This window comes from Panthera tigris, chromosome E1, assembly GCF_018350195.1.
Source record: "Panthera tigris isolate Pti1 chromosome E1, P.tigris_Pti1_mat1.1, whole genome shotgun sequence".
Lineage (NCBI taxonomy): Eukaryota > Metazoa > Chordata > Mammalia > Carnivora > Felidae > Panthera > Panthera tigris.
The window spans coordinates 867228-884256 of NC_056673.1; the positions used below are offsets into that span (position 1 = coordinate 867228).

The 17029-nt window shown below is 59.1% G+C and overlaps 1 protein-coding gene across 1 annotated transcript in view; it reads left to right on the plus strand.

Annotated features, from left to right (window-relative positions):
• Positions 1 to 4166: 4166 nt before the first annotated feature.
• Positions 4167 to 17029, plus strand: part of PITPNM3 (PITPNM family member 3) — a 54207-nt gene continuing 41344 nt past the window's right edge. Inside the window, exons 1-4 of the mRNA XM_042967179.1 lie at positions 4167 to 4261; positions 4437 to 4543; positions 4885 to 4980; positions 11189 to 11296. Coding sequence (XP_042823113.1) covers positions 4167 to 4261; positions 4437 to 4543; positions 4885 to 4980; positions 11189 to 11296 — 406 coding nt within the window. The remainder of the gene's footprint in view (positions 4262 to 4436; positions 4544 to 4884; positions 4981 to 11188; positions 11297 to 17029) is intronic.

A 17029-nucleotide genomic window follows, 5' to 3' on the forward strand; every position in this document is an offset into this window, starting at 1 on the left:
GCCTGCTTCGGATTCTGCCCCCACCCCCACCTCTGCCCCTTCCCTGATCATACTCTCTCTCTCTCTGAAAAATAAGTAAACATTAAAAAAACAACCAACACTGCAGGGATGCGTTTTGAAGGCAAGAATAAACCGTAAACAAGGAAAATGTGCCTTTGAACAGAAATTCGGGTAAAGACTTTGGCCACAGAGGAGAGTCAACCGGCAGGTGAGGGTCTATTCGAAAGGAGAGGCACACGAGAGTTCAGTGTCCACAGCTCCCTCCGTGCTGGCCTGTTCTTCAGGCCATGTTGCCACCGTCAGCTGCTCGGGGAAGGGGGCAGAGGTGGGAGGCAGGATCCCATTTTCTCCACGTGACTCTCTGCTGCGAAAATCATCTTTGTCAGTCACCCGACCCAGCTCTGCGTCCCCCGCGCCCCCGCAGAAGGTGAGCTCCGTGCGGTCCCCACCCTCTCTGCCGCCTACTCGCCGCGGTGTCCCCAGCCCCCAGCGCGGTGCCTGTGGTCCGGGCAGCCCTCTCTGACACCGAGCCCCCTCCGTCTTGGCCCACCTGCAGCAGGGAGAATGGCTCTCCCAGCGGAGCCAGCCCAGCTTCCCCGCAGCCGGGCCCTCCTGCCGGGGCCCCCACGAAGCCCAGCCCGTCACACACGTCGTCGGCGTGGCAATAACCTAGGGTGATGGTGGCCCAAAGGGACGTAGTGGGGGTGGCGTGTGAGTGACAAATTCTGGAGGCTTTCTCTTTCCTCAGGCTGTGGAGCGCGCGCGTGTGTGTGTGTGTGTGTGTGTGTGTGTGTGTGTGGAGGGCTAGCAGAAACGTCCTTGCCTTTTTTCTTGGATGGAGTGTCCCCGAACAGGTGCGAGGGGCACCATGTTGGGAACTTCTCCCAAACCTGAACCCTCGCTATTCAAGCTCAAGAACCAGGGAGACTCGGGTAAAGCTTCAGATGAGCCCATCCCTGCTTACACACTTGCAGCCCATGCACGCCCCCCCCCCCCAACTCAGGGACCGAATCTTGGGGCCAGTATGACTGTCCTGACCCCCAGGTGCTCGCTTCTTGGGAACAGGATGGATTTGGACCACAAGGGATGTTGGCATGTTAATATGGCGTGTGTGGTGGGTTTTAGACCTTTAGTGTCTGTTCATGGAGAAACCATATAAAATTAATGTAAATTCAGCAGAAGTTTATATCATCGTACTCTTGGTATCACCGAAATTTCCATATCCGTTTGATTTATACCTACAGGCACTTCTTTTTGTGGTTTTACTATTTTTTTGGTGATATTGTAAGCGGTATTGTTTATTTAACTTCAAATTCTCATCCTTCGTTGATAATATAGAGAGTGCAGTTGACTCTTGTATATTGACCTTATATGCGGCGATCTTGCTATATTGAACTATTTGTTCTCATAGCGTGTTTTGGTTTATGGATTTTGTAGAACTTTTTTATTTTTATAAGGTTTAAAAAATTTTTTTTGGATGCATATTTATTTTTGAGAGAGAGACAGAGCACGGACAGGGGAGGGGCAGAGAGAGAGGGAGACACAGAATCCGAAACGGGCTCCGGGCTCCGAGCTGTCAGCACAGAGCCCGACGCGGGGCTCGAACCCACGAACCGCGAGATCATGACCTGAGCCGAAGTCGGACGCTTAACTGACTGAGCCCCCCGGGGGACCCCATAGAGCTTTTTTCTAAAAAAGACGTTTATTTTGAGAAAGCGAGCAGGGGAGGGGCAGAGAGTAAGGGAGAGAGAGGATCCCAGGTGGGCTCCACACTGTTAGCACGGAGCTCGAACCCCAGAACGGTGAGATCTGAGCTGAAGCCAAGAGTCAAACACTTAACGGTCGGAGCCCCCAGGCGCCCTGAGCCTTTGTTTTCTGTGTAGACAATGAGGCCATCTGAGAACAGAGGCAGTTTTGTTTCTTGTCCCGTCTCACGGCACCGGCTGGACATCCTCCACCTACGGCAGGGACACAGTCCCTCCCCTCATCGGAAGTACTCAGTTTTGGTGCATCCCCTGCGGGAAATCCAGGGCGCGTGAGCGGGAGATTGCCAACCACCGTGCCACAACGCCCGCCTGGTGGGTAAGAATCGAAAGCTTCGAGGGTCCCCGTGGGGAGTGAGGGCCAGACCCAGCTTGACACCCGGAGGTGGCTTCCGGGCTTCAGAAAGGGCTTCTCGCCTGGCGCCCAGGCTGGGTGTGTGTTTGGGAGTTTGTGGGGGGGTGGGGCAGGAGGGACAGGCAGGAAGCGGTGTCCCTGGGCCGGCCTCGCCCTTCAGGAACAGTTTATGTGCTGGGATCTGGGCCCCGGGCAGGGAACAGTGCCAGCATCCTGCAGGGGTGGGGCGGGGCGAGGAGAGCAGGGACTGGGCACAGGGGGCATGGGAGCCATGGCCGGGGAGAGCGCCCACCTCTCACTTGCTCATTGGCCCCAGCCGTGTGTCCCCGAAGGGCGCCTCCAACGTGAGTCAGAACTGAAAACGGATAGTCTCCGTCAGGTTTCTCCCCTCACACAGATGGGGGAACCGAGGCAGGGGCATTGCTGCTACAGGAATGCGGGTCTCTCCGACACAAGGCTTGTGTGCCTGGTGGCCAGGGCTGAAGCCCCGGGAAAGACGTACCCTGTGTGCCTGGTGGTTTTACCGTTTGCCACAGAATCCAAGATGTGATCAGTAGCTACGATGCACTATTATTTTATAAACCCTGGAACTATGTGGGGGCTGGGGGCGCTGACCCCCCCCGTACTCAGGGGCTGGGGGCGCTGATCCCCCCGCAGTCAGGGGCTGGGGCGCTGACCCCCCCACAGTAAAAACTCTGCATATGACTGGGGCCCCTGGGTGGCTCAGTTAAGCCCCTGACTTCAGCTCAGGTCGTGATCTCACAGTTCGTGGGTTCGAGCCCCGCGTCGGGCTCTGTGCTGACAGCTCGGAGCCCGGAGCCTGCTTCCGATTCTGTGTCTCCCTCTCTTTCTGCCCCTCCCCTGCTCGTGCTGTCTCTCTTTCCCAAAAATAAATAAACATTAAAAGAAATTTTTTTAAAAGCGAGATGCACTCCGGTTTTGGAGATGTTGGAGTGTGTGAAACAATGCTCACCTTAGAACCGATAAGGTAGGATGGTTTATAAAATTAACAGTCCCGTGAAATTACGTGTTTCGTGTGAACACTGCGTCCTCCCGGCCTCCCCCCGTCGGGTTCTGCTCTGGGGGGATAGTGTCCGGCTGGCATTTGGGGCACGCCCTTCCCGCCACGGCCCTGCCTCCGCGTGTACGTGCGATGACGGCTGACGTGGACGCTGGCCGTGCCCCAGGCCCTGCGCTAACGGGCGCTGTGTTGAATTTGCCTGCGTTTTCCGACAGGCTCCCACCCTCCCCTGCCGTCTGAGGCACGGAGGGTGGGGGGCCCCCTGTCATCTCACGGCTTGACCCCTGGCCCCTTCCTCCCCCGACCTGAGCTCTTGACCAACACGCCGCCCGCATCCCCCTCAGACGCGGGACCGTTTTTCAGGACGTGGGGCCCACGGCACGCGCTGTTCCGGGACCCACCTGCCTCCCCCTCCTCTCCCAGCCACACCCCGCGGGCAGCCTTCCCCGCGCACACACCAGGAGCGACTGCGTCCTCGCGGCCGCCAAGAAGTCCCTTTATGGCCGTGTGTGCGCGCACGCCCCGTCCCTGCGCCCGGGCTCTGGGATTTCTTCCCAGGCCCCGGAGCTGCCAGAACGCGAGGGTTAACCGTGCACTCCTGACTGCTTCCTCAGGAAAATTACCGGGTCAGTTTTGTCCTGACGCTTTTCTGGTTTCAGTTTTGGCAGCTAGATCTCAATCCCCTGGGCAATGCCCAGGGTTTCGTGTGCCTGGGGGGGGGGGAGGGGGGCGGCATGGGGAGGATGTGCTGGGCACCCGCTGGTCCACGGTGAGGACCCAGGTGCCTGTGGAGGTGGGGCGGGGGGTTTTCCGGGTCCGGGTGGGCCCTTCCCCTGACCGTCCCGGGGACCCCTCGGCCCCCCCCCCCGCCCCTGGCTTCTGTGGACGTTAGTCATCATAAATACTGGGCCTGAGACGCAGACTCTGAGTGTACATCTCTTCTGATCCTTCGAGACTGGACTCCGGACTGATGGTGGTCGGTTCTTTAGAGGTGGGGAAACTGAGGCTGTGGTGTGGAAGGACCGCCATGCAGGTTGCAAGCCGCGGGGTCGGCGCAGGGCTGGGGCTCAGGCCGTGCGTCTGCGATGGAGGCCGAGGTCCTGGCCGGAACATGCTGCCCGGGTATCGGCTGCCCCGCTCCTGCACCCTCCTGCCCTCCCCGGGCTGGGCCACCTGACCGGCCCCGGACAGAGACGCACGCGGGAGCACGTCGCCCTGCGCGAGGAAGTGCATGCGACCGGCGTGATTTTCTGGGCCCTTCTCCCCTGTTCCGCCGAAATTGACGCCCCGTTGGCAGAGGGTGGCGTTGTAAGGCGGTGGTGCCTCTGAGCGGCCACCGTGACCAGGGCCCCTTCCCGCCCGTGTGTGAGCGCAAGGTCCAGCGCTCACCCTGCACGTCACGCCGTGCGTTCTGGCACACGTGGAGCACTGTCCGGACCGCTGCGGGGGGGTGGGGGGGGGTGGGGGTGGGGGGGTGGGGGGGTGGGGGAGGGGTGGGGGGGGGGTGGGGGGGTGGGGGGGTGGGGGGAGGTGCTGAGCCCCCAGCAGGGGGTGGGTGGGGGGTGGGGGGAGGTGCTGAGCCCCCGCAGGGGGTGGGTGGGGGGTGGGGAGAGGTGCTGAGCCCCCGCAGGGGGCAGGGACGGGGTGCTGAGCACGGGGCAGTGGGGGGGTGGCGTTCGTGCAGCTTTACCACTCAGCTGGGACTGGGTCTCAGGACTGGCTAACAGGTATGTTCTCTTCCACAGGTGGCCCTCCCCCGGGCGGCGGTGCCCCCTGGCACCTTCGAAACGTCCTCAGCGACTCAGTGGAGAGCTCAGACGATGAATTCTTTGATGCCAGAGGTGAGTGAACTCCATCTTCCCGCCACTGGCTGGGTGAGCTTTCTAGAAGCCTCACGAAGGGGATCTTGGTGGGGGTTAGCGTCTCTCCCTCTTGGACGCTGTGCCCCGCACTTCACGTGTGCCCGATTCTGAGTCCCCGAGGCAGGGGCACTGGCTGTGTCCTTGGTCCACCTCAGGGGCTGTGCCAGGCGCTCGCTGAGCTGTAGAGGCCTCTGGGCGTGGGCGCTGCCCTCCTGATGCTGGTGGTTTAGCGGGAGAGGCAAAACCCAGCAGTGACACGGAGGAAGTCACCCTCCCAAGGGGGTGATGCCCCTACGTAAGTCAGCAGGTGTTAACAGGGAGTGGATGCGGGTCCCTAACTTAGTGGGGTTGGTCGTGCCCTCTCCCTAGTCACGAGGGGAAGGAGCCTTCTGACGGAGGAGGCAGCCGGTGTGATGGCACTCAAGCAGGACGGTGGCCCTTCCGGGGACCCAGGGGCCCGTGCACCAGGGGTCAGGGGTCTGGCACGAGGGGCAGAGGAGAGGCTGGCTGCCTGTCTGAGACCCTGTGCCAGGCACATAGGATCAGTCGCAGAGGGGTTGCGGGGCGGTGAGCAGGACTGTTGCAGACCTCCCGTGGGTACCAGGGGGGCACGTCCAGCAGGTGCAAGGGGGACACGTCCTGGGGGCACGAGGGGGCTGGCGGGCGGCGTGTCAGAGGGCGGGATGGAGGCATGTCCAGCGGGCACGAGAGGGGCACGTCCAGGGGAGCGTGAGGGGGGCACGTCCAGCAGGTACAAAGGGACATGTCCAGCAGGTATGAGGGGGGCACATCCAGAGGGGACGAGGGGGTCAGCGGGCAGCATATCCAGAGGGCGCAAGGGGGGCACCTCCAGCGGGCATGAGGGGGCACATCCAGGGCGCGTGAGGGGGGCGCGTCCAGCGGGTGCGAGGGGGGCACCTCCAGCAGGCGCGAAGATGGCACGTCCAGCGGGCACGAGGGGGGCATGTCCAGGGGGCACGAGAGGGGCGTGTCCAGCGGGTAAGAGGGGGGCACGTCCTGCGAGTAAGGGGGGGGCGTGTCCAACGGGTACGAGGGAGGCCAGCGGGCGACACATCCAGTGGGTGCGAGGGAGTCACGTCCAGTGGGTGCGAGGGAGTCACGTCCAGCGGGCGCGAGGGGGGCACGTCCAGGGGGCACGGGGGGGTCAGCGGGCAGCATATCCAGAGGGCGCAAGGGGGGCACCTCCAGCGGGCGCGAGGGGGCACATCCAGGGCGTGTGAGGGGGGCGCGTCCAGCGGGCGCGAGGGGGGCATGTCCAGGGGGCACGAGAGGGGCGTGTCCAGCGGGTAAGAGGTGGGCACGTCCTGCGAGTAAGGGGGGGGCGTGTCCAACGGGTACGAGGGAGGCCGGCGGGCGACACATCCAGTGGGTGCGAGGGAGTCACGTCCAGCGGGCGCGAGGGGGGCATGTCCAGGGGGCGCGAGAGGGGCACGTCCGGTGGGTAAGAGGGGGGCACGTCCTGCGAGTAAGGGGGGGGCGTGTCCAATGGGTACGAGGGAGGCCGGCGGGCGACACATCCAGTGGGTGCGAGGGAGTCACGTCCAGCGGGCGCGAGGGGGGCATGTCCAGGGGGCGCGAGAGGGGCACGTCCGGTGGGTAAGAGGGGGGCACGTCCTGCGAGTAAGAGGGGGCGTGTCCAACCGGTACGAGGGAGGCCGGCGGGCAGCACATCCAGGGGGCACGGGGGGGGGGGGGGGTTGGCGGGCGGCCCGTCCAGTGGGTGCGAGGGAGTCACGTCCAGTGGGCGCGAGGGGGGCACGTCCAGGGGGCACGGGGGGGGTTTGGTGGGCGGCCCGTCCAGTGGGTACAAGGGGGCCGGCGGACAGCAGGGGCGTGGTCAAGGGGACGAAGAACAGGAAGCAGGGAGTGGGGACGGGCGCGCCAAAGCGGGTGTGCGTTTCTGGCTCTGGGCGAGAGCGCGCACGCAGGGCAGGCGTGGGCGCCAGTGGGCAGCGGACAGAAGGTCCCCACGGTCACGCTCGCCTGGCTGCCTCCCCCACCCAGGGGCCCCGGTCCTCACCTGGCCGGCTTGGCCCCACCGGGGAAGTCACCGTATCTGGGGGGCTGACGCACTCCCGTGACAGCCAGCTGTAAAATGCCTAGCGAGATGGGGTCTCGAAGCAGAAACAGACCGCGTGCAGGGAAGACATCTGGGCCTGCAGCAGGACACCGGGGACGTGGCCTCATGGTCTCAGCCACGCCATTGCCCTTCTCTGGGCCTTAGTGTCCGGGTCAGCTCTGTGCCTCCAGAAGTGGGGAGTGCCCAGTTCAGGTGCCTTTCAGGGGGGCACAGGGCACAGCTGGGCAGACCCCAAGCCAACCGACACCCGGCCCATGTGGGACCCGTGTGCTGTCTCCCAGGGGTGTCTGGCCAGAGCGCTGCCGGGACTGCTTCTCCATAGCAACTAGCGCACAATGTGACAGCAGTGACGTCAATATTTTGATGCTTAGAACGCTTTTATTCAAAACATTTTGCAGTTCCTCAGGGCCGGCTTCCCCGATGACGGGACGGCTGGCAGCAGGAGGCACTGGGGGCGGGCCTGCTCACCGGCTTGCCCCCTGAGCAGCTGTGGGCACGTCCTGCCCCCGCCCCGCACCCCACAGGCTGCGGAGGCCCCCTTCCTCCCGGTTGCCCTCCCCACCCCCTGTGTGCTCTGTGCTGTCCCCGAGACAAGGCCGTTGGAGTCTCCGTGGCTCAGGCAGTCAGAGGTGAAGCTGTCCTTCTCTGTCCCCTGGGCTGGGCGAGGCCCAACAGGCAGTCCGCAGCCCCCAGGTCTGGGCGGTGAGTGTCCCGGACTCGGGCAGGAGACCGTCTGGGTCCCTGACACCCTGGGCAGGATGCCGGCTCCGTGGGCCACGGCGGGAGGCCCGGGGCCTCGCGTGGCTGGTGAGCACTGCGGGGCAGGCGTTGGGGTCCAGGTTCCCAGACCCAGGAGAGGTGCCTCCCTCCTGTCAGAGGATATCTGGGGGCCACGGCCCAGTCTGCCAGGGCTGGGGTGCAGAGCAAGGGAAGACTCAGGGGGGCCCAGAGGGGCCCGCAAGGTCTTGGAGTTCAGCACCACCACCACCGTCTCCGGGCTGGGAAACTGAGGCCAGAGCGTTGGGAGGCTTGCTCAGGGTCACCCAAGGTTACTCGAGGTCAGGCCAAGCAGGGGCTAGAATCCACTCACCTGTGAGTATCTGCTCCTCGGGGACGCTGCCTCTCACAGCGGGGGTGTGGCAGATGGGCGCTGTCCCCGTGCTTCCGGAGCCACCGGTCAGCGGTGGGGGTGGGAGACAGGCGAGCTGTAAGTAAGGCAAGGGAGCAGACTCCGGTAGACAGTGAAAAGCAGAAACTGGAGGGGAGAAGGGGAGAGGGGGCAGGGGGAGGGAGGGGGTGAAACTCGGGAGATGGTGTCAGGGGTGTGTCCGTTTGTCAGCACCTACCAAGTTGTATTTGTTTTTTTTTTTATTATTAGTTTTGATGTTTATTTGAGAGAGAGAGAGTGAGAGAGAGAGAGTGAGCGCTGGGGAGGAGCAGAGAGAGAGGGAGACATAGAACCCAAAGCAGGCTCCAGGCTCCGAGCTGTCAGCACAGAGCCCAACGCGGGGCCCGAACCCACAAACTGTGAGATCATGACCTGAGCTGAAGTCGGACGCTTAACCCACTAAACCACCCAGACGCCTGCCTCAAGTTGTACTTGTGAATACGAGTGGTTTGTTGATCACCGTTCTGCTCAGCGTCGCTGTTCAAAGTGAAGGACTCGCCCCCCTCTAGCATAAGGGAACACGGAGGGGTGAGTGAGTGAGCAGGAGGCGCCCCCTGCTGAGGCCCAGGCCCCTTCCCTCCGCTCGTTCTCTCGGTCCCCTCTCCCAACATCTAGACAAGAGCCGGCTCGTTGCCGTGGACCCGCACAAGCGGCCTGGTCCCCGAGGTCGCAGCCGAGCCCAACCAGGGGCCCAGCGGAGCCCTCCCCGGGCGGGACGTTGGAGGTTTCCGCCTGCCGCCTCATCTCCCGTGTCCCCTGCTCTGCTGTCCCCATGCCCGGTGGACACCCTGCTCCCCTCCTGGTGCGAGGCCGGGCGGAGAGCTGCCCTCGGTCTTGCGGAGACCCGGCTGCGTGCTCCAATGCCCGGTTCCTCCCAGCGAAGGGAACAGGATAAAGCACTGATTTTACAGACCGCGGCCGGTCTCCTGGAGAACAGGGGGCACATCTCTGGGCTTTTCCTGTGGGCACACAGCCTCCGCCTGGAAGGGAGGTAGCAGACACAGGTGCAGGCCGCCAGGGGCAGAGGTTGGGCCAGTGACTGGCCAACGTGTGGCCCCAGGTGAGTCTCTGGGGCCCGGGCCCCTTGTGTTGCACACAGCCGGGGTGGGGCTGGTTGTCCCCGGGACGAGTGGGCTGCTGACGCTGTGGGCGCTGGGTAACGGAGCCATCCCGGGAGCAGAGCACAGGCGTGTTCCTGAGCCTGTCCCTGTCTCTCCGTTAGGGGTGGGAGCAGAGAAGCCAGTGTCTGGGGGTGGGCACCTTGGCCCCCGTAGATTTTACAGATTCACAGTGTTCTCCTTCACCCTCATGATGGCCTGCTGGAAAGGGCTCCAGAACCAGAGCTGTTACTCCCAAGGAAGAGATGAGAAGACAGGAAGAGTTGAGGGCACGTGCAAAGGCCCAGGCTGACATGGGGCAGAGTTTGGACTGGAATCCAGCCAGGAGCCTGCCCGGAACACGGCACTGCCTAGACGTGTAGACGTGTGCCAGAATGGAGCACATGGGGCTCGGGAAGTCATCTGGGCAGGTGTGGATCCTGGGCGGGGGGCTGGGGGGCCGATCCAGGACGTCCAGGGCAGGCCACCAGGATTGCAGGACTCTTGAAACAGTGTACCCGGGCTTCAGTCCTGGCTCTCGCCGGTGACCTTGGGCAAGGTACTGAGCTACTCCGCGTTTCAGATCTCTCGTCTATAAAATGCAGATGATGAGGGTTGTACCTTTTCAGTATCATGATGAGAGTGGGGTGAGTTGGTATTTGTAAGGCATTATGACCATCTCAGTGCAGAGGAAACATTTCATCAGCGTTGTTAAATAAATCAAATAGGCGAGTCCATGAGGCTGGCCGAGGTGTCCCAGCCAGAAGTGGGGGAGAAAAGTGCTGAGCTCCAGAGCGGTCAGAACTCTGGACAGCTCCCCGTGCTCTGCCATGCTGGTTCTATCTTTGGCAGTGAAATGGGTCCTGTCCCTTTATTCTCAGTTGTCGTGAGCTTGAGGATTTTCGCCACCACCCTTTAGTACCTGCCCCATGAGAGAGGGCACAGCATCCTTTGCCAGGAAGGCCCGTCACTTTGCAAGCGGGGGCAGGGCACACCTGTGGGTTTGTTCTTGAGGCAACGCCCCGCTTTGGGACGAGGGACCGCACCAGGTGTGTGCAGCTGTCGTGTGGGACCCAGGGGCTTGTGTTCGGTGTGGTTGGGGAATATGGCCCCACTGACTTCTTCAGAGTAATCGCTGAGCTCAGGTTGGGTAAGGGCACGGATAGAGACAGGGTTGGGGGGGCGTGAGGAGGATGGGGGTATCACTACGTTCATAAGGTTGAGATGAGAGTCAGTGGTTCTGTACAGCTCAAGGCTTGTTTGGAGCCAGAATTCCGTGCCCCGGTTACTGCAGACCTGCTTCTGCCCCATTCAAACCCCAGATACCTGTGGCAACCCCTTCTCATGCAGAGGAGTAACCATAATGTCTTTATCTGTGGGCACCTCGTGTGCTCCGAGACCTTTATCCCCCTTAGCTCACTTAATTCTCATGGCAGCTCTTCGAGGTGGACCTTGCCAGTCCCGTTTTTCTGATGGGAAAACTGAGGCTCAGTGAAGTCAAGTCATTTACCCAAAGAAAAACTCGTGGCAAGTGGCAAGGCTTTTCTTTTCCTTCTTTTCAGGAAACACCACCCTTGTTGCCAGGAACAGAAACTTGTGTGGGTTTGCACCCTTTCCCAGGACTGTCCCCTGGTTACTTATTTCAGCCGCAGCTGGGGGGCCCCGTGGGGCACAGCAGCGATGCCTGCTTGCGGCGGAAGCTTCCTGAATGTGTTGTACTGTCCAGAGGACAGACACGTCCAGCAGTCGAGGTCTGCGTCAACGGCTAGGGTCACCTGAACACAGCCTGTCCGCTCACGCCCATCTCTGCTTCCCCCACAGAGGACATGGCCGAAGGGAAGAATTCCATCCTCATCGGGATGAGCCAGTGGAGTTCTAACGACCTGGCGGAGCAGATGGGGACCTTGGGGAGACTGGAGGGGCACCAGGGTGAGCCCCCGGGGTGTGTGTGAGCGGATGGGGTCCTTGGGGAGACCGGAGGGGCCCCAGGGTGAGGCCCCGGGGTGTGTGCACGCGTGTGCTGCGGGAGTGCTGGTGCGGACAGCTCGGGGCCAGAAGTCGGGTCTTCTGTAAAAAGTCTTCTGTCTCTCCAGACGCCTCCCTTCCCCCTACCTGTGCCCCCTGAGCTCTGTGACCTGCAGGGACCCTCGTGGGTGCTTGCACATGGCTGTCTGTGCAGAGCAGCTCCAAGGTGCTCGGGCAGAACTTCCTGTGTCCCTAGGATGGCCACGGGGGGCATGGGTTATGAGGGGCAGGTGGCGGGGGCCAGGCTCCTTGGAGTGGGCTGGGGGTCCGCTGGTTAGTCTGGGAGCCTTTGAGAAGGCACCGGGCAGGGCGGTCGTGGGGATCGTAACTTCCTTGGGCTGAGTGCCCGGGGAAGGGGATTCATCCAGGAGACTTTTCGTGGAGGGGGGCTTGACCAGGAGCTTAATCGATTAACAGGCAGAGCAGGCCTGGCCCTTCAGGCATCCCACCCGTTTGGCCATTTTGCCTCACTAACAGATTTTTTGTTGAGCACCTACTGTGTATGTGTGCTTGGTAGGAGGAGTGAAGGTGACGTGGCTGAGATCTCCGACCGTGACACGGTGACAGGGTACAATCAGGACGTAAGGGGGTGAGGTTTGGGCTGCGGGTTGCTGGGCCTGGGGTGGGAGGGAGGCGGGAGAGGGGAGCAGGGAAGGGTTCCTGGCAGTGAAGCTACGGGGCCAGGCTAGGAGACACAAGTGGAGGACGCAGCTCAGCTGAAGGTCAAAACGAGAGGGGCTGCATTTGATGGAGGTCACTCAGGGACGAGACAGATCGAGAACCCACCTGGGTCCACGGTGCTCGCGTCCGCACCTGTCATCCTGGGGCTACTGTTTTCTGTCCCTCGTCCCACACAGCCCTCCACCCACCTCCCCTCCTCCTGGTGGCCTGGCCCCGTCATTCCTCAGTCATGGTCTGGGCCAGGCCGCCCTCTCCGGACGTGTGCTGCTCCAGCGGCCGTGTTGGTGCTGGTGCTTTGTCTGTAGCCGCTTTCCTTGAGCCCCTTCCCCGCCCCCTTGGCTCGGTGCTGTCCCCGTGCCACAGTGCCGGACACGCCGGGGGTGGCCGTTCATTTCACAGATGCAGAACCCAAGGCCTGGGGAGGCGGTGTCTCGCCCAGGGCCCTCCAAGTTGGTGGCAGCCTCGCGCTCACATCCCTCGTGTCCTGGTTCCCAGCTGGGCGGTGTCCGGGGCCTCTGCAAGGTGGTCAGGTTCAGGAAACCCAGAGGCTTCAAGGAAAGGCCCTCAGGCCACTGCTCGAGTCTGGTCCCCCGGGCCAGTTCAGAAGCGACTTCCCCATTGACACAGCCGTGCCTTGGTCTGCTCTTTCCTTCGCCCCAAGCCCTGGAGGGGCCCAGAAGGGGTCACGGGTTCTCTGTAGCCGTGAAGACAAACCCAGATCTTAGTCATGACCCATCTGGCCATCCTCTCCCAGGCCGGCCCGCTGGCAGTCAGAGAGCGTGACTCAGCCCAGTGTGAGCCGGGGAGGGGTGAGGAAAGGCAGGGGGAGGGTTAGGCACAGGGAGGCAAGCGGAGAGAGAGGGACACAGGGGCCGAAGCTACACTCTGTGCGTTCTGGGCTTGAATGTGGCTTCACGGCCGGGCAGGTTCACGGTGGGCAGAGTGAGGCTTCTACACAAGTCGGGAGGACCGAGTGAGCCGGTGGTTGGCTAAGCGCTCTCAGCGACAGGTGGTTGTGGTGCGGGGACAGGTCCCATTCTGGCAAACAGCCGTAGGCGCTCACCTGCTCACTGGGGAGAGGTGCATTAAGGCAGTGCCTGCCCCCCCCCACCCCCCGGGGCGAGCAGGAGGGGGCAGGGCAGGCGAGGAAGAGGAAACCAGCCATGTCCCCATCCCCTGGGGATTCATGGTGTGATTCCTCCGCAGGACAGAGGAATCCTTCCACTCACCGACCGTTATCAGCCACGACGGGGGCTTCCCCGGGGCGGGGTGTGGGCACAGTGCTTGGAGGGGCTCACGGCCGAGGAAGAGCGGGGTCCCGGCCTCCGTGACCGTGACTGCGCAGGAGGAGGCTGAGCTCGGGGCCTCAGGAGGGAGGCTCCGGGGGCACTTCAGGAGAAGGCTGCCTCCCACCGTCCGGGGGCGGTGCCTTTGTTGTTCCTCCAAAGGAGTGGGTTTGCTTTGAAGTCCCATCATGGACGGAGCGGACCTCAGGGACCCCTGCCCTACGGGGACTTCACTTTAGCGCCTCGCCTTCCACGGGCTGGGGCCACGCTGTCGGGGTGACGGTGTGGTTTCCAGCCACTGGTCCTGCAGCCTCCATCCGCCACGGAATCTTCCACGTTCCGTGGGCCCCTCTGCTTTCTCCCCTGGGTTGTATTCCCCTTGTTGATTTTGGTACTTGTGTATTAACCCTTCTTCACCTTGAGCTCGGTTACAGGTTTGCATTTTGTTGGTGAATTTGGCCCAGCATATACACGTGTACAGATTTACATTTTGTGTAATTATGTAAGTGCCTGTTGTACATGTGTGTGAACATACGGTGAATGTGCATGCGTGTGCATATAATGTAAAACGTTTAGCGTGTGTACGTGTGATACATAATATGTATCAATGTCTGTATATGACATATAACATATTCACGTAAACATATTCAAACATACATATATTTGTGTGTATATATACGCATATACACACAACTTATTTTTTCAAATATTTATTTAGTTTTTCAATGTTTGTTTATTTTGAGAGAGACAGAGCATGAACAGGGGAGGGGCAGAGAGAGAGAGAGAGAGAATGAGAATCCCAAGCAGGCCCTGTGTTGTGAGCGCAGAGCCCAGCGTGGGGCTCGGTCCCACGAACCCTGAGGTCATGACTGGAGCCGGAATCAAGAGTCAGATGCTCAACCGACTGAGCCACCCAGGTGCCCCTCAAGTGTTTCTCTCTCTCTGTCTGATTCCCCTTCTAGAGCTTGCATTAGACAGATGCTGGACCCGTGTCTCACCTTGTCTGGGCCCGTTCTTATTTCTTGGTCCCTCCTGGGCTCTAGAAACTTTCCTTGGCTCTAACACGGTCAATAGCTCGCCAGACCAGTTTCTCTTCTTCTGCTGTTGCCATCCCTCTGGTCAGCTCTTCTGTGGAGTTTGGTTTTTTTTGTTAAAGCAATCCTGTCTTCGTTTTCACGCGCTCTGTTGGTTTTTTTTTGTTTGTTTGTTTTTCCAGATACTGATACAACCTGTACTGTCCATGGGTGCCGTGGACTCATTCTGTGCTTTTCACAGCCTCCCTCCTCCCTGTGCTTTTTAAGTTCGGAGTCTCCTGGTGGGTTAGAAGTGGATGCAAACGGCCCCCACACACTTGAGTTTGGGCTAATTAGCCAAAGATCCCTAAGTGAGGTTATGGCACAGAACAGGAACTGGTGTGTTTCCAGTGACCTCAGGAAGCACAGAGCTGCCGTTGACGTTGTCCAAGTAAAGCGGGTCTTGCCAAGTTTTGTTTTGGTTTTTTTCAATCGAGACATAATTCACATACCAGACAATCCACCCTCTTCAAGTGTATACTTCAGCAGTTTCTGTATATCTTGTACATTCACAAAGTTGAGCAGCTACCTGGTTCCAGAACATTTCCTTCTCCCCGGAAAGACACCTCCTAACCTGTCAGCAGTCACCCACCATTTTCCTCTCCTCAAATACGGAATTGCGTAGAAATGGAATCCGACAGTATGTGGCCGTCGGTATTGAGGTCTGCCTTGGCATCACGTTTTCGAGGCTCAGACGTGCTGTGGCATGAACCAGAATTTCATTGCATTCCACGCTTGAGTAATAGGCCCCCGTATGGCTGTTGCGCATACTGTCCATCCATCCATCGGCTGGACCTTTGGGCTGTTTCCACTTTCTTGCTGTTATGAGTCACGGTGCTCTAAGTGTTTACTTTTTTTAATGTAATTGTCAAATGAGCTAACATACAGTGTGTACAGGGTAGTCTTGGTTTCAGGAGCAGATTCCTGTGATTCATCGCTTACGTACAACACCCAGCGCTCGTCCCAACGAGTGCCCTCCTCCGTGCCCATCCCCCACCTCCCCTCCCCCCATCAACCCTCAGTTTGTTCTCTGTATTGAAGAGTCTCTTAGGGTTTGCCTCCCTCCCTGTCTGTCTGAAACGATTTTTCCCCCTTCCCTTCCCCCATGGTCTTCTGTTCAGTTTCTCAACTTCCACATACGAGTGAAAACATTCGGTACCTTTCTCTGCCTGACTTATTTCACTTAGCATAATGCCCTCCAGTTCCATCCACGTTGCTGCAAATGGCATGATTTCCTTCTTTCTTATTGCCAAGTAGTAGTCCATTGTGTATATAAACCACATCTTCTTTATCCATTCATCAGTTGATGGACACTTGGGCTCTTTCCATAATTTGGCTATTGGTGAAAGTGCTGCTATAAACATTGGGGTACAGTTGCCCCTATGCATCAGCACTCCTGTATCCCTTGGGTAAATTCCTAGCAGTGCCATTGCTGGGTCATAGGGTAGCTCTATTTTTAATTTTCTGAGGACCCTCCACACTGTTTTCCAGAGCGGCTGCACCAGTTTGCATTCCCACCAACAGTGCAAGAGGGTTCCCGTTTCTCCACATCCTCTCCAGCATCTATAGTCTCCTGATTTGTTCATTTTGGCCACTCTGACTGGCGTGAGGTGATATCTGAGTGTGGTTTTGATTTGTATTTCCCTGATGAGGAGCGACGTTGAGCATCCTTTCATGTGCCTGTTGGCCATCCGGATGTCTTCTTTGGAGAAGTGTCTATTCATGTCTTCTGCCCATTTCTTCACCCGAAGAAGTGTGTTTTTGGGATGTTGAGCTTGATAAGTTCCTTATAGATTTTGGATGCTAACCCTTAACCTCTATGTCATTTGCAAATATCTTTCCCATTCTGTCAGCATGTACAGGGTTTTGAGGACATACTTCCTGTTCTCTTGGGCACAACCCAGGAGTGGGATTGCTGGGGACTCACCACATCACCTTCCCAGAGTTCAGACTTCCCCACGCTCTTGCCAGAGCTTGTTGTTGTCTGTTGTTTGCGAATAGCCTTGCGAGCGGGTGTATGACTATGGTTTGGGTTTGCATTTCCCTAATGACTGATGATGGTGAGCATGTGTTCGTGTGCTTGGTGGTCATTGTTCATCATCATTCGGAGAAATGTCTATTCAGATACTTTGCCCATTTTAAAATCAGGTTGTCTCTTGTTGGGTTGTGAGTGTTCTTTACATATTGTGGACGCTAGGCTCTTGTCAGTTACATGATTTTCAATTACTTTCTCCCATTCTTTGGGGCGTCTTTTCACTTTTTTTGATAATACCCTTTGGAGTGCCAAGTTCTAAAATTCTGATGAAGCCCAATTTGTCTATTTTTGCTTTTATTATTCTGCATTTGAGCCCATATCTAAGAAACCACCTGTTAATGTGAAGTCATGAAGGTTTACCCTTTGTTTTCCCTGAAGAGTTTTATAATTTTAGCTCTACATTTAGGTCTTTGATCCACTTTGAATTCATTTTTATTTTATCTATTTGAAAAAAGTTTTTAATGTCTTATTTATTTTTGAGAGAGAGAGAGAGAGAGGGAGAGAGAGAGGGAGACAGAGTGTGAGCAGGGGAGGGGCAGAGAGAGAGGGAGACCCACAATCC